Source organism: Spermophilus citellus (genome assembly GCF_964194105.1).
Source record: "Spermophilus citellus genome assembly, chromosome: 11".
In the NCBI taxonomy this organism is placed as follows: Eukaryota; Metazoa; Chordata; class Mammalia; order Rodentia; family Sciuridae; genus Spermophilus; species Spermophilus citellus.
This window is the reverse complement of record NC_138192.1, coordinates 41,221,875-41,247,662: the sequence shown is the minus strand read 5'-3', so window position 1 is coordinate 41,247,662 and position 25,788 is coordinate 41,221,875. Positions and strand designations below refer to the sequence as shown.

Here is a 25,788-nt window from a genome sequence, read left to right as displayed (position 1 = left end):
AAAATAAAAAGGCCTGCAAGAAAGAAAAGTCATAGGCTGATTTCTAATCATTAGGTCAGTTAGCAGTTGTTAGGAACTACCTTAGTGCTTAATTTAAAGGGAAAAAAGATAGAGCCATTAGAGAAAATAAAAAGATGACTGGTTTCCAGGGGTCCATTGGGAGGGAATGAGGGATAAATAGGCAGAACACAGAGGAATTTTAAGGCTATTAAACTGTTGTGTATAAAATTGCAATAGTTGATGTATGGATACATATCATTATATATTAGTCTAAACTCACAGTATGTACAACACCAAAAGCAGACACTGATGTACACTATGGACTTCAGGTGAGGTTGCCAGTATGTAGTTTCATCAATTGTTAACAAACGTACCACTTAGGTGCAGGCTGTCGATAGGCCAGAGACAGGAAGGAGGAGCAGAACATAAACTGCTATGCTACTCAATTTTGCTGTTAATCTAAAAGTGCCCTAAGGAATAAAGTCTATTTTTTAAAGTATATTAACTTTTTTTAAAGGAGAGTCCCTAGCCTTAACCCATACCTACTAAAGGAACTTGGAAATTATTTGTTTGTTTTTTTGTTTATAACAAGGAGACAGGGGATTTTATTCTCAAGCATATTTAGGAAACTGGAATAAGGAAAGACCACAATTTCTTTGAAAACCAAGGAGACAATACACCCTGTTGATGATCTCATCTATTATTCTATAAAAGAAAGACTTTCCTCCTCCAGCATCAGGCCCTCCTCCGTTTCCAACCCTCAAACTCTTGAACTTATTTTTTCATTTTTCTATGGCCAGTGAATCACAATCCTATTGTTAACCATTGCTTTTAAATTTTTGTTTCTGCTGCTAAGAGCCACAGCCAAGTAATATGATGCATGGCACTTTTGGTTGTAAGGTGATGCCAGCTAGCCATTGAGATGATATGATTATGTTAAGATTTGCATTCATATGGATATTGGACTCCTGCTGTTCACCTCGGCCTGCTATGGGACTCCTGGAGAGTTCCCATTGGTTGGGGAAGTACAGTAGGAGGGAATTCCGGGGCAGGAAGTTGTTCTGGGGTTCTAGTAGAACACCACCGCGTGGGTGGACTGGCTTCTTCCCGGGCATGTACGGGGTATTGGCGGCATTTTCAAAAATAAAGTTTTGTTCCTGCTTGAGTGGCTCGTGATTCTGTTCCCAGCCAGACTGCGGCATCTGCCTTTCCATTCTCTGTTCTAATAATCTTCCTAAAGTTCCAGTGGTCCTAAAAAGCATTGCTACAAACTCTCCATGAGAAACTTTCCATTCCTCAACCTGTTGGGGAAAACAGTGTAGATGTCATCTGATTCCACTCTCCTCTCCTTGGCCCTGGGTATAGATAAGCCTTTGCTCAGCCTCATCTCCCTGTCAGAACTGCCTTTTCTCCTTCACTCTGACTCTCCAAATTTTGTCAATGCTTTCTTTTCAGGGGCTGTTTCAGCCCATGTTGTCATCTCCATTCTCTGGCATCTGTAAAATTCATGAGCTGTTGCTTGCATTGACAGTCATGTATTTTGCTTTAATTAATTTATGTTCCTTGCAACAGGTCAATGAAAGCTTCCGAAGGGCATATAGCTCTTCCTAATGAATGGATGAATTCACAGAATAATACTATTTCTGGAATGAAGTGATGTTCTTTCTTGAGAAAGAGGGCTTTATGTAGTTGCCCTATGAATTCTGAAGGCATTTGTGTGTTTAGAACATTGAAGATCAATTTTAGACTTTTTCTTGTTTATTTTTCTTAGATTCCCCCACCCCCCCCTGCAAACACACACATACAAAGCTATACTATGAGATGAGCCTCTTATTCTTTGGCTTTCAATCCAATGCCAGATTATTGCAACGAATTACACGTGACCACATACAGTTGACTATGGTGTCAGATGCAGAAGTAGAAATGTAGAGTCTGATTGAGGATTTTTGTTGTTTCTAACAGCAATATGCTCCATGGAAATGGGGTAGATTTTCAATATTGCAATTGTAATTTAAGAACTATTTTAAAGATTTGGAAAACTGCGATAGGATATTTAAATCTAAGACCTTCCTGGAAGATCCAGACTGGTGGCCTCCAAGTTCCTCAGTGACACACAGTGTAGAATTATGGAAGCTACAAAAGAAAAAAACATGGAATGTCCCTGCTGTAGAGGAGCTTATGGCATTATTGGAGAGATAGAAACTTCTATAAAGAAAATTATAGGGAGGTTAATAAACAATACTAAAGAAAATAAAATTCAACAAAAATTCTCACCCATAAAAAGTGCCAACTGGTTGTATGTGGTATTTCAGATCCTCAGAAATTTTTTGAATAAGGATCTATCATTGCATTTTGGAGATGAGAAATTAAAGCTCAGAAGTGAGTGATATGCCCAAGATCACACACGTTAGTGCTCTTTGGAGAAAGAATTTTAACCCAGATTCAGTCAGTGCTCTTTCCATTCTGGTATTTATCTATCCTTTCTTTTCCTGTATCACAGTAGATCTTCCAAAGAAATGGTAAAGTGATTGTTGTTCCTTAAAACATGTGTAGAGAACCATTCTTGGTGGAAATGTAGGGTTTTCTCCCTTTAAAAAAAAAAATTGTGCCGGGTACAGTGGCACATGCCTGTAATCCCAGCAGGTCAGGAGGCCTAGGCAAAAGGATCAAAAGTTTAAAGCCAGCCTCAGCAATTTAGTGAGGCCCTAAGCAACAGAGTGGAGATCCTTTCTCTAAATAAAATACAAAAAAGGGCAGGAGATGTGTGCCAGTAGTTAAGTGCCCTGGATTCAATCCCTGGTACCTCCCCCCAAAAATTGCTTTAAAAGCTATTATAATATCTTTACATGTGAAAGAAACAGGTGACAGTAAAAGCAGAATATATTACATTTGAACCACCTACTGTTGGCTCTCATATAATTATGTCATTTCTTTTCTCTTGAAGGCATTATATGGAACAAACAAAATGAATAAAAATAAACTGATTCACGATTTCCTGGAATTTGTTTCAAGAGGTGATATGAAACTCATCTGTGACCATATTACTAAAGTCCATTCCATCCTGGGAAACCTTGACTTTCAGCACCCAAAGACTGGAAATACTCCTCTCATTACTGCAGCAGAAGAAAATTTAACAGAGGTACAAGGGGAGGGAGAAAGACAATGGTTCCACACCAATAAGCAAAGCATATTTACGTTTGGTTTCCAGGCTTATGGCTCCTCCTTGTTGCTCAACCTAATGAACTTCCAGTATCTAGAGTCCATCCAAAGCCCTGTTCAGAAGGCAAGGTCATTATCACTATCTTTCTCAGGTTCAGGCACTGTTTAACATAGTGGTCACAGTCACATTACATTCTGCTGGAATAAGCCTTTGATTAACATAGGCTTGTCCTGACTTTTTTTTTTTTTTTTTTTTTAAGGAATCTACTCCAGGTCATTTTCTGTTCCATTATCATGATATATTTTAAGTTTTCACCTAGTTTAAATGTAACAGGGGAGTTTTCCAGGACAGTGGGGATAATCACATGAATTTGGATTTCTTTGGGTCAGTTTCTCACTCTCTGGTGGGTTAACTGCTAGAGTATTATAAACCTTAATGCAGACCAGGAAGGGCCTGAACATTCACCAATGCCTTATCGATGGTTTCCCATGGAAATTTATCTGTGTCAGGGAAATCTCCCCTGGAGGTCTAAACCACCCTTACCTAGAGCAGGAAACATCTGTTATGAAAAATTCTGAGACCTTTCCCTAATCACTGAATGGATCCAAGGTTGTTATCAGGAAGCACTGTGCTATGAGACAGCTTGTACCAATTTGATTTTCTTTAATAAGCACTATGCACCCCAGCACCCACCTCCCCAGTGAACCAGTCAAAGCTGGAAGTTTGGGTGGTTTCTGTTCATATTAGTCATGATTTTTTTTTCTCATTTTACTCCTTTTATCTTTTCCACTTCTTTCTATAAAGATGCATATCTCTGTAACTGTTGCCTGAAAGGGGGTAGAAGTTTTGCTCACATAGGAAGCATCTTGGTATTAGTTGTTACCATGGCATGAGCAACATGGATCTGAGGCTAACTGCCAGATTGGAGAGGAAGACAGCACCCATAGAAGAGTTAGCAAAAACAGGATACTGTTTGAACAGCTGTCATTGAATTTATTTCCTGGTACTCAGCCTGCATCTACCTCTCAGTTTATCCTCATTAAATCAATAAAGTGGAGAATACTTCTTATTTAATTGGCTGTACAATTTGGTCAACACATTTAATACCATTTCCCATGAACTTTCTTAAAATCCTATTAATTAGCCCACAAAGCCTTCATTCTTCCTCAGTTATTCCTGTCTCTCTTATTATCTCATCCTTTTAATTTTCTTTCTTTCTTCCTTCTTTCCTTTGTTTCTTTCTTTCATTTAATAAATTGTCAAGTGTGAAGAATCTGAGTCTTTACCTTACTTGGAAGTTACCTGACAGAGATTCATAGAACATGGCAGAAAAAAAGACTCCTAGGCCAGGGAAAAGTCACAGTTCACTACTTTTAGTACTAGTAAGAGGCTGGGAATCAGCATTTCCTTCAATTTTCCAAGCCCCAATTTTCCCAGAGCAAATTGAAGTGGGCCAGGTGATATGAGTACATACAACAGGTTGCTTTATAGAAGAATCCAGAGTTCAAGGAACCTTAATCTTTTACAACGGACAGTAAGCATGTCTTTTTATTACTCCAGAGGAAGACCCTATTTCTATCTTCTAAGATTTTTCACACATATTTGATAACATAGTCTAGAACAAAGGTAGTCAGTGCTTCAGCTTTGCTCATGAGACCTGCAGAAACACAAATCATGGAGGATTTTTTCCCAAGAGCCACTCTAAAGAATGATCTACTGATATACCCTCATTGCTCCACTTTCTCACCTATTTGAACTATGACATTCTGGCATCTTCTTTTACCATATTATTGAAATTATTCTTGTCTGTCATCTACAATGTCCTTGGTTCACTTTCAGCTCTTAGTAGCATTGGACACCAATTTTTCTTGAAATGTTTTCTTCCACTGGCTTCCTTCTGGTATTTTATCCTACTTATGTGACAACTTCTACCCAATCTCCTTTGTGCATTCTTTTCATTTCTTAAATGTGAACATCCCTCAATAATATGGAGATGGCACCTGCTGTAACTCAAGTCAACATCCCTCACCTGAACTCCTGTATATATATATATATATATATATATATATATATATATATATATATATATATATTCAGCTTCCAACTGAATCTCTGTACTTGAATGGCACAAACATTCCAAATACAACATATCCAAAACTGTCTTCATCTTTCTTCCTGTACCCAATCCTTTTAAGGAACACCCATATTAGTGTTAACCATCTTATTAAATAGCAAAAAATCTAGCATCTTAACCCATTCATAAAATATTATTTTGATAAGATCTCTTGCCCATACACTTAGTTTCTATTGAAAGTGAAACACAACAAATGAGGAAACAATAGGCACTTAAATAAATTACCAATTGTGATTAGTGCTTGGAACTAATCAATAGAACGACTCCCGTTTTTTTGATAAGGTGGTCAGAAAAGTCCTTACTGATGTGGTTACATTTGTAGTAAGATATAAATAATGATAAAGGACATTTAAAGAGCATTTGGAAAAGAGGGAATAATAAGGAAAGAGCAGTTGGGGAAGGGACAATAATAAGGAAAAAGGTTTTAGGTTGGAAAAAAGTGTGCCTATTTGAGGTATAGTAAGGTGTCCAGCACTTGCAGAGGAAGAATGAAGAGTGGCACAAGATGAGACTGGAAAGATAGGCAGGGGCCAGATCATGCAGGGTCATGAAGGCATGAAAAGGGTATTTTATTTTATTTATTTGGTACTTGTGATTAAACCCAGGGGCCTTAACCACTGCATCTCTGGCTCTTTTTATTTTGAGACAGGATTTCACTAAGTTGCTTAGGGCCTCATTGAGTTGCTGAGACTGGCCTCAAATGTGCAATCAGCCTCCCATGAACCACCACACCTGGCACAAAGGCATTTTAAAAACATCTTTACTGAAATATGATTCATATACCACATAATTTACCCATTTAAAATATATAATTCAGTGTGTTCTAATATATTCATATGGATGTGCAATAATTACCACAGTAAATGTTTTAGAACATTTTCATTACCTCACAATGAACACCATTACCCTCAAAGGAGGAATGCAACCTCTGTGCCTTTTAGCTGTCCCCAACTATCCTTTTCCTCAAACTCCCCACCTCATGCCTATTAATCTAATTTTTGTCTCTAGCTTTTCCTCTTCTGGGGTTTAATATAAATGGAATTGTATGTAGTCTTTTGCATTTGGCTTTTTTCACATAGCATAATGTTTTCAAGATTCATCCACATTGTAATACTTATCAATACTTTTTTTCAGGCTTTGATGTTTTATTAGAACAAAATTTCTACAAAAAGTGGCTTTTATTTACAGAATTTAATTTATGTGGGGATGTATAACCCATTTGGTCCCAAAAAAAAGAAAAGAAAAAGAAAGAAAAGCCTTTTTGTTTCACATTCCTAAAAATGTGAAATGGTAAATAAACCCTCCCTTACCTATTCCTTAATGAAATATACAAACAACTTCAAAAACACAATTTAAAGTGGTTTAATCTTGAAGTGTAACCCAATGAGACTGAAAACTGCACATTTCAAGACCCGTACCAAATAGTAAAATACTTGAAGGCCATCAGGATCCTTTGACTGATTTACCTCAATAAGAGAGCCTATTTTTGATGTGGTAAAAGAAATGTGTTCATCTCTAATGTCACCCTGTCAGGAGGAGACCACAGGGAATCATCTTCTTTTGTGATATCACTGTCATTAATAATTCTCTTCAGTTCTTCCATTACACTCCTATGTGCATATGCCTCTTTCCTGATCATGACATCATTTTTGTAATTGCTGTTGTTGGCATATCTAGGTTTTCCATCTGGCTGAAACTCAAACTCTAGAAACTTATGTCCAAACTTGCCCTCGTGCTCTACATAGTAGCATAGATAGAAATCACTAGCCATAGCCATTCTTGTGTCCCAGAAGCCTGTCGAAAGCTTGGCCAACATGCCACCCAGCACCTATTAGTCTCTACTTTTTATAGCCAAATGATATTCCATTGTATGGATAAACCACATTTTATTTATCTACCATTGATGGAAATTTTGTTTTCAACTTCTGATGACTATAAATCACTATGAATAATGTTGCTATAAATGCCTGTGTACAGGTTTCTGTGTGGACATACATTTTCAGTCCTCTTAAATACCATACCTATAACTGGAATTCCTTGGTTATATGGTAACTCTATATTAAATCATTTGACAAACTACTAGATGGTTTTTCAAAGTGGCTATGCAATGTACATTTTTAGTAAGACAAACAGCAGTATGAAGGCTCCTAGTTCTCCGTATCTTTGCCAACACTTATTGTTATCTGAATTTTTTATGCTAGCCACTCTAGTTGGTTTCATTCAAAGACATCTGGAAATGGAAAGACCTGTGAGAAGGCCATTCCATTCATTCAGGCAATGAAGCATGGCAGTCTGTCCTGCATTGGCAGGTAGAGAAGACAGATAAAAGTAAACAGAAACCTGGAGTAATACTTGATTTATGGTGCATTGTTCATTCCCATGTCTAATCAATGTTTATGTCCTGTCAATTCAGCTTCCTAAATGCCCCTAGATTATATCCACAACCACTCCATTTCCATGACTGGCTCCCTTTCTCAGTTGTGTTATCTTTCCATGAGGCTGCTGTCAAGGTATACTCACAGGATCTCCCAGTTATGCTCTTCCCCACATCAAACTAGTTGAACATTCAAAGTGATTTTCTAAAACACTGATCTTACCATGTTTTTTCTAATAAAAATCTTGCATTATCTCCCATTTCTCTGAACACACACTTTTCACTCCTCACTGGAGTTGGTAAAGCCTTTCAGGATTTAGGGTTTTTTTTTACTGTCTTCGTCCACATCTCCTTCCTTCCTTCTTGCCTGAGCTCCATCAGTATGTAATTCCTTCTAGAGTTTGAATGTTACTTTTTCTCTTATTCACAGTCCTTTATTCACATTGTTTCCTTTGCTTGAAACAATCTTTCTTCTGGTCTTTGTCTGGTTAAATGAGTCTAATTCCTGGGGTCTCAATTTAAATATCACTTCCTTCCACATTCTTCCTCAGCTTCCTAAGATAGCTCAATTGGTTTCTTCTAGGTGTACCCCAGTTCTGCCTCCTCTATTTGCCTCTATCATTACAATTATGTGTTGTAATTGCCTTTTCCCCACATTTTTATGGGTGCATTGTAATTGTATATAATGATGGAATTTGTTGTTACATTCATACATGCACACAATATAACAATATAATTTGGCCAGTGTTACTTCCTAGCACCTGCAATTTCTTTCTTTCTTTCTCTCTCTCTCTTTTTTGAAATTTTAAAATTTGTTCTAATTAGTTATACATTACAGCATAATGCATTTCATTTCTGCAGTTTCCTTTTTATCTGCCTTTGTTCATCACTAAACTGTGAATTCATTGAAGGCTGGCTACTTGCTCACTGATAGAGGCTCAGCACCAAGGACAGTTCTCAACACACACTGGGCACCTGATTCATATCTGTTGAATAAATTATCAATTAACTTTTTGGAATGCAGATTGACTTCTCCTAGAAACACTTGAAATAATATTTGCAACATTAAAGCATATATATATTTGAATTTTATATTCTAAATTATAGACTATTATAAAACTTCAATCTGGTGTGTGACTTTAGCATATTATACTTACAGATTTCTAGTGTAACAAAAAAAAATAGTATTGGGGTTGTAATTTTATGGCTCAGTGGTAGATCACTTACTTGCCTAGCATGTGTCAGGCACTGGGTTCAATTCTCAATGCTGCATAAAATAAATAAATAAAATAAAGGTGCATCAACAGCTAAAAATATTTTTAAATAGTACCCAAAAAGCATCTATATGACAGAAATTTTTATTTCCCAAACTAAAAAAGGCAAGTAGTAATCATCTGCATCTAAATTAGTCTTTTTTTCCCCCTTGTAGTGCTGGGAATTGAACCCCAGGCCATATGCATACTAAGCAAGCACTCTACCAATAAGCCACACACCCCAACCTGCACTCCTCCATTTTTATTTCCTTCTAATTTCCCTTTCTTATTTCATGAATCAGAGCCACACCCAATCCAGATCAGTTTACTATCCAGATCTGAAGATACAGTTGGTACACAAAAATAGAAAATAAAAAATTTTCTTGTGCTACAGGTTATTGGATTTCTTCTGGAAAAGGGAGCAGATATTACCCTTTGCAATTATAGCAACCAAACTGCAGTTCATGTAGGCAACTGTGATATCCAAAGGCAACTCTTGGCAATCAGTGGAATCCAGGATCCCCAAATGAAACTTCTACAAAGTTCGTGGCAAGGTGATCTTGAAAAACTTCAACAGTTACTGGTTAGTTAAACTGATGTTTATTTCAGCCTTTGGGTGGGTATACAAGTGATAAGAGCACAGACCATATATGACTCCTTTTAAAGAAAAACAAGGTATTTTCAAATACAATTTCAGAAAGTTCATGAAGGGAATATGAGAAAGAAACAGGATCAAATAGGATGCTGAGGTGGAAAACAAGATAATAAAAGAACACAGTCCTCCAGCAGAATGCTAGAAGAAGTCATGCAGCCCACTGGGAAATGATATGCCCCCAGGAAGCCTCCAGAGGACTACTGTCAACTTGCTCAGAGGAGTTCCCTTGACATCATTGCCATTTGTACAGTTGCTGTTTAGATCCCTTTGGACCAGTTGCAGTTATTATCTTTATCCTGAACAGGGAATCAGCCAGCCTATGCCTTGCATAATATTTAGTTGTGACTAAAGGACTTCAGAGGACATATTTTTTAAATGCTGTTTTTTGAGAGTATTAATCTCATTTAGATTTTCTACCTATAGATTATTTTTCCCAGAGAACTTTATGAAATCATATGCATAACTAAAGGACATTAATTATTGAAACTGGCAATTGTCTGCTCTTGGCATTTACCTTCAAAGATACTTGTCAGGCCCACGTGACCTTCCAACTGAAAGAAAATCAATTGCTGCTAGGAAACAGTTTCTTCTAATCCCTTATGGTAAAGACACAAACAGATAAAGAAAGAGTGAAAGATATTCCAGTCACGTACAGTTCAAGGATAGCTAGAACAAAACCAAAGGATACTTTAAATTGTTTTGTTGTACTAAATTATAGTCTGTGATAGTCTAAAATTGCCATGCACCGTGGAAGGAGGCTTGGAAATTTTTCTTAAACACAATACATTTTATTTTAATGTTATTCTCAGCAGTTGTAACTATAATCCAATGTCTGTTTTCATAATCACATTTTTCACCCCTAAAGATTAGCAACCAAGCTTTAAGAAACTAGTGCCTATAACTGGATCTAGAGCTTAATTGACAGATGCTAAATTAATGTGCTTCTGCAAGATTATTCTCAGCTTAAAACTTTCATGTTGGTTCTAACTAATAATAAACATTGATATAAGAGGCAATTTCTTCTCAGAGACAGAAAAAAAATATTAACTAATTAATTCCCACAGCACCCTGCTGAAGTAATATCATTATCTCTATTTTGTCCCTAGAGAAGCTGAGATAGAAACACTGACTATACTGATGGTATAAAGTGAAATAGAGATGGAAATTAGTGAGTTACTTTGATCTATAAAGTGAGCAGTTTGGATATTTTGGCCTTTCAGTAGCCAATTCAGTTCTGAATTGTGTCAATAAAATTTTACTTTCATTATAGCAACCAACAACACTAAACCCATTGTGTTTGACTATATAAATCCAGTTAAGGAAACTGCCTTATTATTGTAAATTATTAATTGTTTCAATAAGTGTTTATTGAATACCTACTATATGTCAGACACTTTGCTAAGTGCTTTTTATATTTTAATATTTTCTAATCATCAAACAACACTTCAAATAAGTTATTATGATTCCAACTGTATAGCAGAGGATTCTGAAGGTCAGCAAGTATAGGATTGATAGATTCTGCAAATAAAGATACAGGACACCAGTTAAACTGAATAAACAGTACATACATTTTTAGTATAAGTGTTTCCCAAATGAAAATTATTTGTCATTTAACTGGCATCTCTTATTTTATCAAAGGTTGATTTTATCAACCATTTAACAAGGTGTCTGTGATATAATCTGTCAGGGAGGTTGAATAACCAGTGAACAGAAGGAAGGCTGAAACCCAGGTCTGTCTGTCAGGTTTGTGCTCTTCCACCTCTTCAGCTTCCTCTCAGGATAGATTTTTTTTTAGCTGTTGATGGACCTTTATTTTAATTATTTACATGTGGTGCTGAGAATTGAACCCAGTGCCTGCAACTGCCCCACCACTGAACTACAACCCCAGCCCTCAGGATAGATTTTGAGAAAGAATAAGGCTGGGAGTGTAATTCATTTGCAGTGTATGTGCTTACACAAGAGAGGCCTTGGGTTCACTCTTCAGCACCAAAAATAAAAAATAAATAAAATAAAGTGAGAAGTTAACCAAGTAATGAAAATACAAAGATTAGTATAAACAGGCATACAGTAAAACACAATAGAAATAAAGCCTCATGTTTTTAAAGGCATCTGAAGAATTTCTGGATATAAATTTCCCAAACCAACATGGCTTGACTCCTCTGATGCTGGCTGTGAGAGATGTGGACCTGTTTGAGAGTCTTGACATGCTAACAGTCTATAGACCTGAGGAAGTTCTGTCGGAGCTCCTTAAACATGGCGCGTGAGTATTAGTGGTCAGTCAACACTAGTTAAAGAGCATCTATCTCGTTGTTATTTACAGAATTCACATGTAAACATAGACATGCAGATGGTTTTCTCTTATATACATTAAATGCAGATGCATTGTCAAAAAAAACTGACAATTGAAAAGGAATGTACAGATATTACATTATTATAGATATTATATAACTTATATTACAGATATTACATAACTGCCTATTACTCTTAAGATACCAAGCTCTTTGGGGTTTTAGTTGTTGCTGTGTTTTGTTTTGTTTTGTTTGCTTGTTTGTTTTGAGAGAATTTTGGGGATTGAACCCAGGGGCACATTATCACTGAGCTACATCTCTAGCCCTTTTTATATTTCATTTTGAGACAGGGCCCCAATAATTGCTGAGGCTGGCCTCCAATCCTTCTGTCTCAGCCTTCTGAGTAGATGGGATAACAAGTGTGCACCACGGTGCCCAGCCAGCTCTTCTTTAAGTTTAAATACTTACTATTTTGGTAGTTACTGGGAATGTCAAATAATTCTTGATCATGCAGCTCTCTACCTCCAAGATGTCATTAACGATTTTGAAATTTTGTCGATCTATCAAAAGCAATTTATTGTAGTGATTTCCAGTTATCTGAAAATAACTATTTACCAAATCCTCTTCTAGAAGTTGGGAGGTTGGCAATTAACTTTAAAAGGGGGAAGGGTTAATAAATAGTCTCTTATATTAGAATTGCAGTTTCTATGGCTAATACCTAGACATCTTGTCATTGAATAAGAACAGATGGCCCAACTCTTTCTCAGTATTTCATATGAATTTTGTTTTGGAAAAAAAATAAGGAGCTTCAAGAAGAAAAGTATGATCAAGGATATGAATAATAATAAAAGTATCAGCACAATGGAATGAAAATGGAATTTTGAGACTATCTCAGACATTAGTGTTAAGAAATTGGAGTGATTGTTAAAAATGCAGATTACTGAACACCTTACCCAAGATAGTGTTCAACGGGTCTGGATTGGGACTTAGAATACAGAAGATTAAAGACCAGTTGGTGGAGAAACACTACTCTGACAGATGAGCAAACTGAGATTCCAAACAGAGTGACTTGCTTAGAGCTGCATATCAAAGCAGTGGCAGCCTCCAATTCTTGGTCCTATGCTATTTCTTTTGAATTACGACTTTTGCCAGAGAAAAGGCCACAAGAGAATACTGTGTTGGAGCTCATGACTCATTACCCTGTCCATCATGACAAAGAGACTTAAATTGAAAGGTTTTAGGTTTGAAACCATATTCAACTTGCTCCTTGTCCTAGAATGCAAAGAATAAAGAGAGTTGTTTCTCACCCTATATTTTGTTAATGAGTTCCCTTTGGTTCTCTGGAAGCCAATATCAAAAGCTAGGATTCAGTACAGCATGGAGAGGATAAGAAGATGTTTATACTGTTGTAAAAGGCCCTAATATCAGCCAGTTTAGCCTAACAGGTATGGGACTGTAGGAAGGAGAAATGAAATGATCATGTGCAAAGGGACACTTTAAATATTATAACAAGATGGTTCCACTCAACCATAAGCCTGTGAAAAAACCATAATAGTTTTGTTTTGTTTTATTTCATTTTGTTTTGTCATGCTGGGAATTGAACTGAGGAAACACTCTACCACTGAGCTATACCCCGGCCCTAGTTTAATATGTGTGTGTCCTAGTTTATTTTTAAAGAGAGATTTTATGCAATTCCACCATTGTGAATGATGGAAGAGCAAGCTGTTAGCATTAGGAAAAAAGCTAGCAATTAACTAAAGCATTGGAAAGGAAAAAATATGAATGCAGCTATTTAGGATGATAAAATAACAGTTTTATGTTTTCTTGATTTATGCACCATTAAATTATAAGAATTTTTGCCCAAAGTTGGAAATGTTCTACAAATCTTAGAATTATCTTTAGAATGAGTGTGGGAGTAAGATATAGAGAATATTCCTCCTATTTTAAATCTTGAAAAATCATCACTCTCTGTCACATACATGCATTTCAAAATCATTATTATTATCCTCACTTTGTAATATTACTTTTTTTTTTTTTTTTTGGTGGTGGTGCTGGGGATTGAACCCAGGGCTTCACATTTACAGGCAAGTGCTCTACCACAGTACTACTACTGTGTGACATCTCTAGTTCTGTAGGATTGCTTTTTATTTATTTGATCTCAATGTTTTTCCCTGCCATATTTGTTTTGTTTTTCAACAGATTTTACTAAATAATCTTTGATATTGATTTTGTTCTTCCTAGAGATCCTAAACTCTGTGATTCTAGTGGAAAATCAGCAGTACATTATGTATCACAAATAGAAAGTTTGAAGAAACAGCAGTTATTGGACATTCTAATGAATTCTATGCCAAAACCAGGTAAATATTTCCTTTCCACATGCATTATTCTCCAACTAAAAATGCCTGTTAGCATTCTTTCTTTTTTACATCTTTTTGATGGATACATTTATATAATGACTCAATTGAGCAGATACTAAAAGGCCCAGAATTTGATGCTCTGAGAAGTGCTAAGAAACAATGTCAAATTGAGAAAGAGATTCCTAGGCAGACATGGGGAGAAAGTGAGAAGTCTCAGTGGCAGCCTGGAGGCAGAAGATATATTACAAAGAATAAATAAGCAAAATATGGTGAAGAAGTGGAGGGTCTGAGGGCAGGTCACATATTCAATTTTGTTTCAAGGTCAAGATTAACTGGAAGAGTTACTGGAAAAGGTTCATTTCATTGATAGAGTGCCTAGGTTTTTTTTTGAAGATGTCAGGATAGAAGAAGTGGGATACATAAGAGAGCAATGTCCCTTGGTAACTGGGAGTCTTTGGTGCTCAGAACTCTATCAATTCAATGTGGCTTCATGGGGAAGTGCACTTGGAGTAGCTGAGTGCCTTTGTTCTTGGCAACTGTAGAGCAAATATGATTTCCTGCTCAGTGTTAGGGTTACACTTTGCCACTTTGCCTAAGACAAACCAGTGAACCCCGAATGTTTGAAGGGAGAACAGTGGATAACTATTTAACCTCATAATATCTCCTTTTCCACTCACCAAAGAAGAAAGTTGTGTAACCTGTTTTTAAAATTACAGGATGCTCTGCAAGTCCCTGTATTACTCAGTTTAATTGTTAGCCATGTTGTGTTGAGATCATCCTTATTCTCCATGAATGCTCCAGGGCAGTGTGGAGATTCAGAGAAGGAAAAAACAGTATCATCAGAACCAGCATGAAGTCTTCACTACTCTAATCCACATATGGAAGTGTCCCAGGGTGACTGGAATAGATGAAGAACTTTTTTTTTTCCAACCACCCACCAGTGGAAGTCCATGCAAGGGATCATCCTTGTGAAAGGTGAAGAACAGATGTTCTTCCTCTGTTCCTAGACCACTGGAAAAGCGGACTTCACAATCCTGAACCAAGTGCTGATGGTTTGAATGGTTGAAAAGCTTGTCTTCATATCCTAACACCCCACAGAGGGGTTGCAATGAGGTTGTAGACATTATATGTGAATTGGTTTGCATTATGTTGAACAAAAATCTGACTCTTGGTAACTTTAATTCATAGAATTTAAGGGTCAATTGGTATGCAGGTGTTGATTGATTGAACTTTAACTCAAGTATTTAACTTACTCAAAAACTCAAGGTCCTTGTTTATTTCTTTATCCTTGAATGATAGCAATTATCACTAAAGCCTTTAAAATTTTTTTGTAATCCACTTATTCTACGAATTCCTGTTGTTCCATATCTTTTCCTGTGAAAATTACTGCTAAACTTCATTGAGATCCCAGCCCATTACTTCAGGAAAATTTGACAAAATGAAGCTGATTTTAAAGGCTAGAACTAGTTCTTCCTGTGAAATTGTTGGAGATGAATCTTATCAAAACACAATATTATGTTTCATTTTGACAGAAAAACATGCTGAATCATTGCTTGACATTTGTCATGATACAAATTCTTCTCCAACTGATATGATGACAATTACCAAAAATCAAAACATAATCTTGCAAAGCATCAGCAGCAGTGAGGTAAGATACTCCTTTTAAAGAAACAAAATTTAAAAAAACAGTCAACTGCACCATCTACCACTTCATTTGTGACACTTGGATATTTTGTAATAATCATATAATTGTATTTTAATATAATTCATTAAAAATGTAAAGCACAATTAGTAAGACACTCTCCTGAGTCTACTGTTAGAGTGGTAATTAGTCAATTCTGAGTCTCATGTATAACTTGTGTGTTGTGTATCTGTCTGTCTTAGCTTAACAAAGTGGCATAAACTGGGAGGCTTACAAATGATAGAAATTTATTTTCCACAGTTTTGGAGCCTGAAAGTTTAAGATCAGGGTTCCAGCCTGGTTGGGTTCTGGCGAGGGCTGTCTTTCAGCTTGCAGCCTGCCAACTTCTTATGGTATCCTCACATGGCAGAGAGACAGCTATCGTGCCCTCTGGTATCTCTTTTATAAGTGCATAAATCCATCTTGAGGACTGCATTCTCATGATCTAATTACTTCCCAAAGCCCCACTTCCTAATACCACCACTCCAGCAGTTAGAATTTCAAAATATGAATCTTGGTGGGACACAAACATTCAGTCTATCCAAAACTCTGTGTGTGTGTGTGTGTGTTTAATACCATAAAAGATTGTTGCAGCTGAATCCACACTAAATGCCACATAATTCCATTTATTGTATCTTCTTCAATTTTTCAGCAATATTTTATTATTTTCAGCATAGAAGTATTTCATTGTACCATATTTTTGTAGCTTGCAATTATATTTTTAAGGAATCTGATGGGCTGGAAGTACAACTCAGTAGTAGACTGAGATGCATGCTTAGCATGCATGAAGCCCTGGGTTTGATCCCCAGCTCTGCACCAAAAAAAGAAAAAAAAGAAGAAGAAGAAAAGAAAGAAATCTGACGCCATTCTAGTTTCCTATTCTTTGTATATTCATTTTCTCTCTGTGACTGTATGTCTGTCTTTCTCTTCTTCTACTCCCTGCCTCCCTCCCTCCCTCCCTCCCTCCCTCCTTTTCAGCTTTTAGGATCTTCTTACAACCCCAGTATTTTAAAACTTCATAATACTTTAGGGGGACTTTTTAAAATCATTATCCTGGGAACTAGATGAACCCTTTAAATTTGAAAATTCATTTTCTTTGGTTCTTGGAAATTTTCTTTTTTTTTTCTTTTTTTTTTTCCAGCCAGGCATGGTAGTACACACCTGCAGTCCCAGCACTTGGGAGGCTGAGGTGGGAGAATCACATAAGCTCAGGAGTTCAAGATAAGCCTGGGTAATAGAGCAAGACCCTGTCTCAAAATACATAAACAAACTTATTTTTTCCTTTCATTTATTTGTGTTCTCTATTTCAACTGCATTCATTTTTTTTTAATTTTTGTTATGTTAACTGTATCTTTCACATTGAAGGTTTTCTTCAAACATCTGGAGATCTTTGATATTGATTCATATTTAAGGAGACACTAAAACCTGACTAGAAACTCTCTACCCATGGTGCGGTTTACCTATTGGTGGGCTTCGTTGGGATTGATTTGATAGTGAAATGATTCGGGGAGAGGGGACTAATATATGTCAGTATCTGTAGATCTATTCTCTGGGGTCATTAAATATCTTCAGAAAAGGATTTTACAAACTTTTGACTCAGGAATATAAATTGGCTGCAGGCTGTATAGGAGCTGGGTCAGAAAGGAGGATGAATACAGTGTTTCTGCCAATATTCAAACTTAAAGATTCTCTTCTACTTTGAAGCCTTGTTCCCACTCTTCATCATGCATCTTGTCCCTAAGTCCAGACCCTTCCAGTTCAAATAATTCCCAACTAAGTCTTCCTTCCTTCTTTGAGGGTAGAGGTGGAGCAGTGGTATGGTTACATACAGTGAAGTAGAATGTTGGAGACCTCTCTGTTCCTTACACAGACTTTCAACTAAACCATCTTTTTGCAACCTTTTACTAATTCCCAACTTTTGTAATACTTGGTGCTGCTTATTCCTGAGCTCTGCCATGTGGTACATCATCTTGTTTCTCATTGATGTCTCATCTGCAGACAAATTTTAACCTAGTTAATTACCTACTGCCTACTGCCAAATCCTTTACCACTTCTCTGTTCACTTTTTGACATCTTATATGATAACTTTGGTTTGGCAATGTATTCCACCATGTTGCATTTAATCTAAGAAACCACCTATTATAAAATAAAATATCATCAAATATACCACAAAAAATGACAAAATGGTGACCATGTGACTATGATGATTGTGGCATTTTGTTTTGTTTTGTTTTCAGTACTGAAGGTGGGGCTAGGGCCTTGCACATGCTAGACAAGGACTTTACCACTGAGCTACACTCCCAGCCCTGACTATGACAGTTGTAAGATGTGTGATTTCAAAGATGTTAAAATGCAAAGTATGCATCATATATTGATAGTAGCTAATTTTAAGAAAGAAGCTCAACAGTTTTTTTTTTTGGTTTGTTTTTACATAAATGAATAAAAGTAATTCAGTGGAGAAAAGACAGTTTTTGAATGATGCTGGAATAATTGAACATCAATATGCAAAAATATGTACCTCAATCTAAAACTCATACTTTATAGAAATTAACTCAAAGTGGTCGTAAATCTAAGAAGAATTCTTAGGCATAAGACCAAATTTATGATCCATAAGAGAATAAATTGGTTTTTATCAAAATTTTAAATTTCTGTTTGTTAAAAGATTAAAGGATTTAGAAATGCATGTCAAGTCTTCTTACTGACTGAAAGAAAATATTTGTGAGTCACATATCCAGAATATATAAAGAATTCTCTAAATCCAACAGTAAGAAATCAATCCATCCAATTAGAAAATGAGCAAAAGATTTAGACAATTTATACTAATAATAAATAAATACAAGAAGAAGTGTTCATTGATCATGAGATGGACACAAACTAAGGCCACAGCAGACGCTACTACACACTTATTAGAATGGTTGAAATAAAAAATACTGACAGTACCAATAGAAAGGGAGCAAAATTCTTGATCAGACACATAGCAAAAGAAGACATCTAAAGGCCAATAAAACACATCAGCTTTTAGTCATTGGATAAATGTAATGTTTAACCATATTGTGATAATATTACACATCTACCACAATGGTTAAAAATTTTAAAGTTGTAAAATACCAAGTGTTGGCAAGTATGTACAGCAACTGGAATTCTTATGAACTGCTGCCGAGAAAATGAATTGTTGGAATCATTTTGGAATAAGCTGTTTGTTGGTGTCTATTAAAAATGAACATATGCATACTCTATGAACCAGCAATTCCACTTGTATGTGTATATCCAGTAGAAATATATACACATTCACAAAAGATACATACTATAATGATAGAGTGGCACTAATCATAATAGCCCCCAAATGGAAACTACCCAAATACTATAAACAATAGAAAGGATAAATAAATTATGGTGTATTCACACAGTGGAAAACTATACACAAATGAAAATGAATTCTTTTACATGGCATGCAACAATATAAAGGAACCTCGCAAATACATAGCTTAACAAAAAAAATCAGACATAAAAGAGTAAATACTAGATGATTTCATCTATATAAAACACAAAGGAGGCATAATAAATTAATGGTGGTAAATTCAGGATGAGATTGTGTAAAAAAGTGCTTTGGTTTAAAAAAAGTGCTTTGTTTAAAAACTAAGTGCTTTGGTGATGTTGATAGTGTTCTTTTACTTGATTGGGGTTCTGGTTACATGAGTATTTTCAGTTTATAAAAATTCATGAATCTATACCCTCATGATATGTGCACTATTCTGAACATAATGTTATGCTTACAAATAATGCCTTCAGGTATCTGACAAAAGAATAGGATTTTCAAAATAGGATTTTATACCCAAACTAGCAATTAAATATTAGAGATAAATAAGGCATTTTTTTCAGACACACAAATTCCCAAACATTTTACTTCTTATACATCTTTTAAGAAAGCTTCTTGGGCTGGGGTTGTAGTTCAGTGGTAGAGCTCTTGCCTAGCATGGGTGAAGCACTGGGTTTGATCCTCAGCACCAAAGAAAGGAAGGAAGGAAGGAAGGAAAGAAAGTTAGTTAAATTCTTTAAAAAAAATAAAGGAAGAGCTTTCTTTTGACAAAAAGAAAGCTAAAAATGCTCTATTAAATAAATTAAATTAAGAAAGGAAAAATAGGATTTATTACTCAGTGGATCTAGGATCTAAAATGAGAGAGAAGAGGAAATCATTGATAGAGAACACAACAAAATCTACAAGGACTTCAACCATATAGCAGATCTAGAGAACAAAGAGCTCGAATATTGGCAGAGGTTGGAGAGGGGCAGATTAATGGAAAAGGGAAATAGAATGGATATATTATTTCATGTATTTGACCAAGTGGAGAGAACATTAGAGGCTGGGAATATTTAGGCATCAAATAAAGATATGCAAAAACAAATAAAATAAGTCAATTAGAAATTAAAAACAGGAGTTTAGGGGAAAGCAGGGGTGAGTAGGCAGAGCAGACAGAGTACAGAGGATTTTGAGGGCTGTGCAACTGCTCTATATGATATTATCATGGTGGACACAAGTCATTACACATTTGTCCAAACCCATATAATGCACAGTGTCCAGAGTAAATTTTAATGTAAACTGTGGAGCCTGGGTGGTATTGATGTGCTGGCAGACCTACCACCATGGTGGAGATGCTATTCATGGAGGAAGCTGTATATGTGTAGGGCAGGGGGTTATAAGAAATCTCTGTGCCTTCTCAAATTTTCTGTGAACCTAAAACTGATTGTGTCCAGGGAGAAAACAATTATACTACAGTTGTACTACTATATAATACAACACCTACATATTCCTAATTCCTAATAATTGTACTTTAACTATTGATCTAACAAAAAAAAAGAGTAGATTTATTGAGAGGATGGGGGTGGGGCACAAGAATGCTAAATCAACTATAATTTACATCACCTGTGATGTCTTACTTTTGTATTCCACAGATACCATAATAATCAGCTAGAGATATGAAAGAAAATAAAAAAGAAATGACTAAAAGTCTAGAAAGGATAGGAAAGGCTTTGTTTGTTGATGTGTTTAAGTCATTTACCCCTACTGGATTTTTTAAAATTTTTGAAAAATTAAACAAAATTAAAAAGACAAAAATGGTTAAATTAAGACTTTTCTGAGACATGAGGTAAGATTAATTAGAACAGGAACTTTAAGTTTTTAACACAATTTAAATATTTTAACTTGTCACATTTATCATCTTTCTAAATAGGTTAATCAACATCTTACCAAAGTGACTTTAATATCCTGACTCTCATGGGGAGGGGTGTGATTTTGCTCACAGGGGATGTCTGGTAATGTTTACAGACATTTTTGGTGTCAGAAATAGGGAAGAACAGAATGCATCTAGTGGGTAGAGGCCAAGTTCACTGCTTAGCATCTTGTAAGGCACAGGATGGCCCCATAAGGAGGAATTATCTAGCCCTAAATGTTAATAGCGCTGGCTGAGAAGCCCTCCTGTGGGGCTGCATTGATGTTTTGTTTATTTGTTTGTTTGTTTGGTTGGTTGGTTGGTTGTTGTTGTTTTAGTGCCAGGGATTGAACCCAGGGGTGCTTAACCACCAATCCACAACCCCACCCCTTTTTAAAATATTTTTTTTAGAGACAGGGTCTCGCTGAGTTGCTTAGGGCATTGCTAAATTGCTGAAGCTGGCTTTGAACTTGTGATCCTCCTGCCTCAGTCTCCAGAGCAGCTGAGATTACAGATGTGCACCACCACGCTTGGCTTATATTGGTTCTTGTTACTAATACTAAATAATAAAAGAAATAAAACACCTAAAGACCAATCTCTAAAGTGAATGTCATGCATTAGAAATTAATAGACACAGCCAAGTGCAATGGCTCATGCCTGTAATCCCAGGGGCTCAGGAGGCTGAGGCAGGAGGATCCCGAATTCAAAGCCAGCCTCAGCAAAATCGAGGTGCTAAGCAACTTAGTGAGACCCTGCCTCTAAATAAAATACAAAATAGGGCTGGAGATGTGGCTCAGTTGTCAAATACCCCTGAGTTCAATCCCTGGTACCCTCCCCCAAAAGAAACTAATAGATATGTTTACTTTTCATTTGTTATGGTACAGTTCAACAATTTTTAAAAGGACTAAAAATCCCTTCATATTAGCACATTTTTCATGCACTTTCAAAGGTTTTATTGAACTTTCACTATATATATATATATATATATATATATATATATATATGTGTGTGTGTGTGTGTGTGTGTGTGTGTATATTTTTTTAACTGTGGTGTTGAAATAAACTCCGAACTCATTTTTGAAAGTGAAATAGACTTTTTCACTTTGGACTTGCCTTTTTCCCCCTAGTGCTTTCTCTAGGTTTAAACAGCAAAACTCAAGGTCATCTTCACTTCTTTTCTTTGAATGGAGGCTTACATCTCTTCTTGTTTGCCTGAAATAGGTTTTTATAATGTACAAATACAAGTAGCTGCCTTGCTGGTAGGACTGCTTGTGAGAAGCTCTGTACAGACTCTCCCAGTCTTTCTTCATCTGAAGAGACTCTTTCCAAATTCATTGCCTATGATTCTGAGGCTGTTTTTCTCTTCTACTTGGTGATCCAGTATTTGCAGTTAGAATGCTATGCTCTATTTCTCTTCCATCTTGAGCCTCCTGGTTTGCTGTCAGTGGGTTATGAAATCCATTTGTGTTTGGAAGTTGCTAATGTTTTCTCTCTTTCACTCACTACTAGATGTCATTATTTCAATTCTCTTCCTTATGAGCCCCAAGCATATCTTGAAACTGTTCATAATTAGCATTCTATAAGAAATTAGAGTGAGCTGCTTTGATATTAACCTTTTTTTCCATGATCATTTTTCAGGTAGACCTCATTCCTAATATCTTTTTTGTTTATGATGGTTTTTTGGTTTATTCCAGTGCAGAAACTTTTATTGGACCCTTATCGGTATTACACATCTTTCATTTTTTCTTGCATAACACAACTTCATTTTGTTCATTATTGATTCTCTTCTTTCTGTTCTTGTTGAAATTTTTATTTCAAACTATTCATTGTAGCAAGACAGTAGAATGATTACAAGCTCTGGAACCAGACTTCAGAGTCTTGATGTAAATCTTGGCTCTATAACAGGTAGCTATGTGACTTTGGGTAAGTTATTCAGCTTCTCTGGGTCTCGTGTAAAATGAAAATAATAGTTCCTACCTTTAGAGTTTGTTGTGAGAATAAAATTAGCGAATATATATGTTACATAAAACAATGTCTGGCACTATATATGTATATGCTAGACATTGCTATGTATTTTGTAGGTAGATAGATATGCTTACACTCTGCTATCTTCCAACTCTTCCTAAAGGACCACCTGCTCAATGAACTGAGCAGTTGAGATTGACCAGAGTTCATTAGCCAACCTATAAACTTAGCATGAGAACCAGTAGTATATTTAACACTTTCAAATGAGGTTGTTATTTCCCCAAAGTTTAGCATAAAAATCTCACTGAGTCACTTCAACTATATGAAATGGTAGTAATATATTTTGTGGCCTCATCGAGTATTCTAGACTAAGGATCTGAATGAAAACCATAAATACTAAAAAAAAAAAAATTATCATTAAGCATCTAAAACTATCTCTAACTTTCCTATTCATTAGTGTGTTTACATTCAAATAATAATAAGATAGCCAATCTTATATAGTACATTAATAAAATGAAAAGTGATTATTATTGATAAAGGAAGAAATGTAGTGGAACACACACACTGCTGGTGGATTATAGTAGGTGTAAGCTCTACTTTTAAAGTAGTGTGTGTAAATAAAAGTTAAGATTTTTCATGCTCTTTGGATTAATAGTTTCTTATCCAGGAATCTACTCTAAAAAAAAATAATGCAAAATTGTGATTTGCATTGCCAAGATGTCCACAGCACTGTGTGTAATAATGAAGAATGAAAAATGTCCTAACAAGCAGAAGGCTCTTATAGTCTAAGACTTAAGAGACTTATTACACAGGGACACTTCTATGACCTTCTGATAGATATTAATTGAAGAAAAATATTTAATTCCATTAAAATGATATTTGCTTAATAAATTGCTTATAAATTTATGCTAATTGTTTATAAGTTATAAGGAGAAGAGGAGGTGTATTTAGGCTCACAGTCCTGATCCAAGGTCCAGGTCCACATCTAAAGATGTCCTTCTTGCTGGCAGAGGCAGTGCGGGGGATCATGTGGCGAGAGACAGGAAGAACTTATGCTCGACTTAAGTGAAAAAATATATATATATTATGCCAAAAAAATTATATGATGCCAAGTGTGGTGGTGCATGCCTATAATCCCAGTAGCTCAAGAGGCTAAGGCAAGAGGATCTTGTGTTCAAAGCCAGCCTCAGCAACAGGGAGACACTAAGCAAGTCAGTGAGACCCTGACTTTAAATAAAATACAAAATAGAACTGGGCATGTGGCTCAGTGGTTAAGTGCCCAAATTCAAATCTGGTACCAAAAAAAAAATTATATGATGCAACTAGATTATTAAATATTTAGGAAAAATATAAAGAAAAGATGTTTTCTATGTTAACAGAGTTTGCTTTTTAGTTGTCAGGTTTTAGGCGATTTTTTTCTCTTGCTTTTTAAAAAGAATTTTTTTGGTATGTACATACATTGTGAAAGAGTAAAGTCCTCCTCTTTTGCAATTGAATGGGAAGGAGAGGAATTTGCCAGATTTGGTAGAATTTTTGAAATGCAGAGAAGCAATGAAATTGACAGCAGCCTGAGAGCAAAATGAACCCATCTGCTACAGACAGCCAGTATGAGCTGAGACAGGACAGCTCAAATATGCCAGGAGATAGACAATGTTTTGTAAAAGTAGGAACTGCAGCACAAAAGTAAGTGAGACAACTAAGTTATCATGATTGAATACTTTAAACTATTTTCAATGGCAGTATAAATGGAGGATTCTTACTTTTATTATTTTCTGTGATAATTATAATGAATAAAGCAAGAAAAATTTTCTAAGCTGTCTTGGGAATCAAAGAATAAAATATCAAAAGCTTTTGGGATACACTACTGTCTGAACTGTCAGATGACAGGCACCTGAATGAATTTAGGGCAAAGACTTTTCATCCAGAGATCCCTGCAATAGGTGATTCACCCAGATCATAGAAACAAAAGCCAGTTAGAACATTCAGGTTGTGATGGGATGTTTTAACTACTATTTGCACCTGTTGTAGTTCTAGAAATTGGGGGTGGTAGGGTTGGGGGGGCAGGGTTCACAGGGACTTGTGGGGATTGAACCCAGGGCTTCTCACATACTAAGCACGTGATTCACCACTGAGCTACATACCCAACCTGGTTCTAGACATTTAAAAACAAAAAATCAACAAGAACAACTGTAATGAAGGAACCAAACAACAACTAAGAAAACATTTCCACTTTAGAGAGAGCTTAAAGCACTTTTTATAATTTAAGTTTGTTTTCAACTGTTTTTCAATATAATGATCATTTTCTAAAGGTTACAAAGGAAGTTTGAGAAGTTGTGCGCCATGATTAGATCACAAAGCCATCAGAGTGAAAACTCTAATCAGCTTTGCTGCTTCCTTCAGTCTAGGGTCATATCTGTAGCTTCCACAAGGGGCAGGGATTTACATCCTTGCCATTCGCCCATTCGTAAACAATGCCTCAAGGAGGCATTATACAAAAGATCATGTTCCTTTGGGCTGTTCACTGTGACTGTGGCTGAAGGATTCTTTCCAGTTACCCATCCAGATGGAATTTGTGGCAGCTTAGTAGCCTGAGTGCTGAAATGAGAAAGTATAAAATATTAAATTTCTATGTGTCCATGTGATTTCCGCTTTGATCTTCATTATTGATTATGCAATCAATAACATCTGCGACTATCTGAGCCTGGTGCTCCAGGG

At 36.0% G+C, this 25,788-nt stretch overlaps 1 protein-coding gene and 1 pseudogene across 2 annotated transcripts in view; one reads left to right on the top strand and one right to left on the bottom strand.

Moving 5' to 3' along the window:
• Positions 1–2,965: 2,965 nt before the first annotated feature.
• Positions 2,966–25,788, top strand: part of MAP3K19 (mitogen-activated protein kinase kinase kinase 19) — a gene marked incomplete at its 5' end in the record, with an annotated part of 49,115 nt that continues 26,292 nt past the window's right edge. The window contains 5 exons of the mRNA XM_081262359.1: positions 2,966–3,139; positions 9,316–9,504; positions 11,682–11,836; positions 14,106–14,221; positions 15,754–15,869. Coding sequence (XP_081118485.1) covers positions 2,966–3,139; positions 9,316–9,504; positions 11,682–11,836; positions 14,106–14,221; positions 15,754–15,869 — 750 coding nt within the window. The remainder of the gene's footprint in view (positions 3,140–9,315; positions 9,505–11,681; positions 11,837–14,105; positions 14,222–15,753; positions 15,870–25,788) is intronic.
• LOC308630483 (protein mago nashi homolog 2-like) lies at positions 6,647–7,071 on the bottom strand (annotated as a pseudogene). The gene has a single exon. The product of its transcript is annotated as a protein mago nashi homolog 2-like (transcript).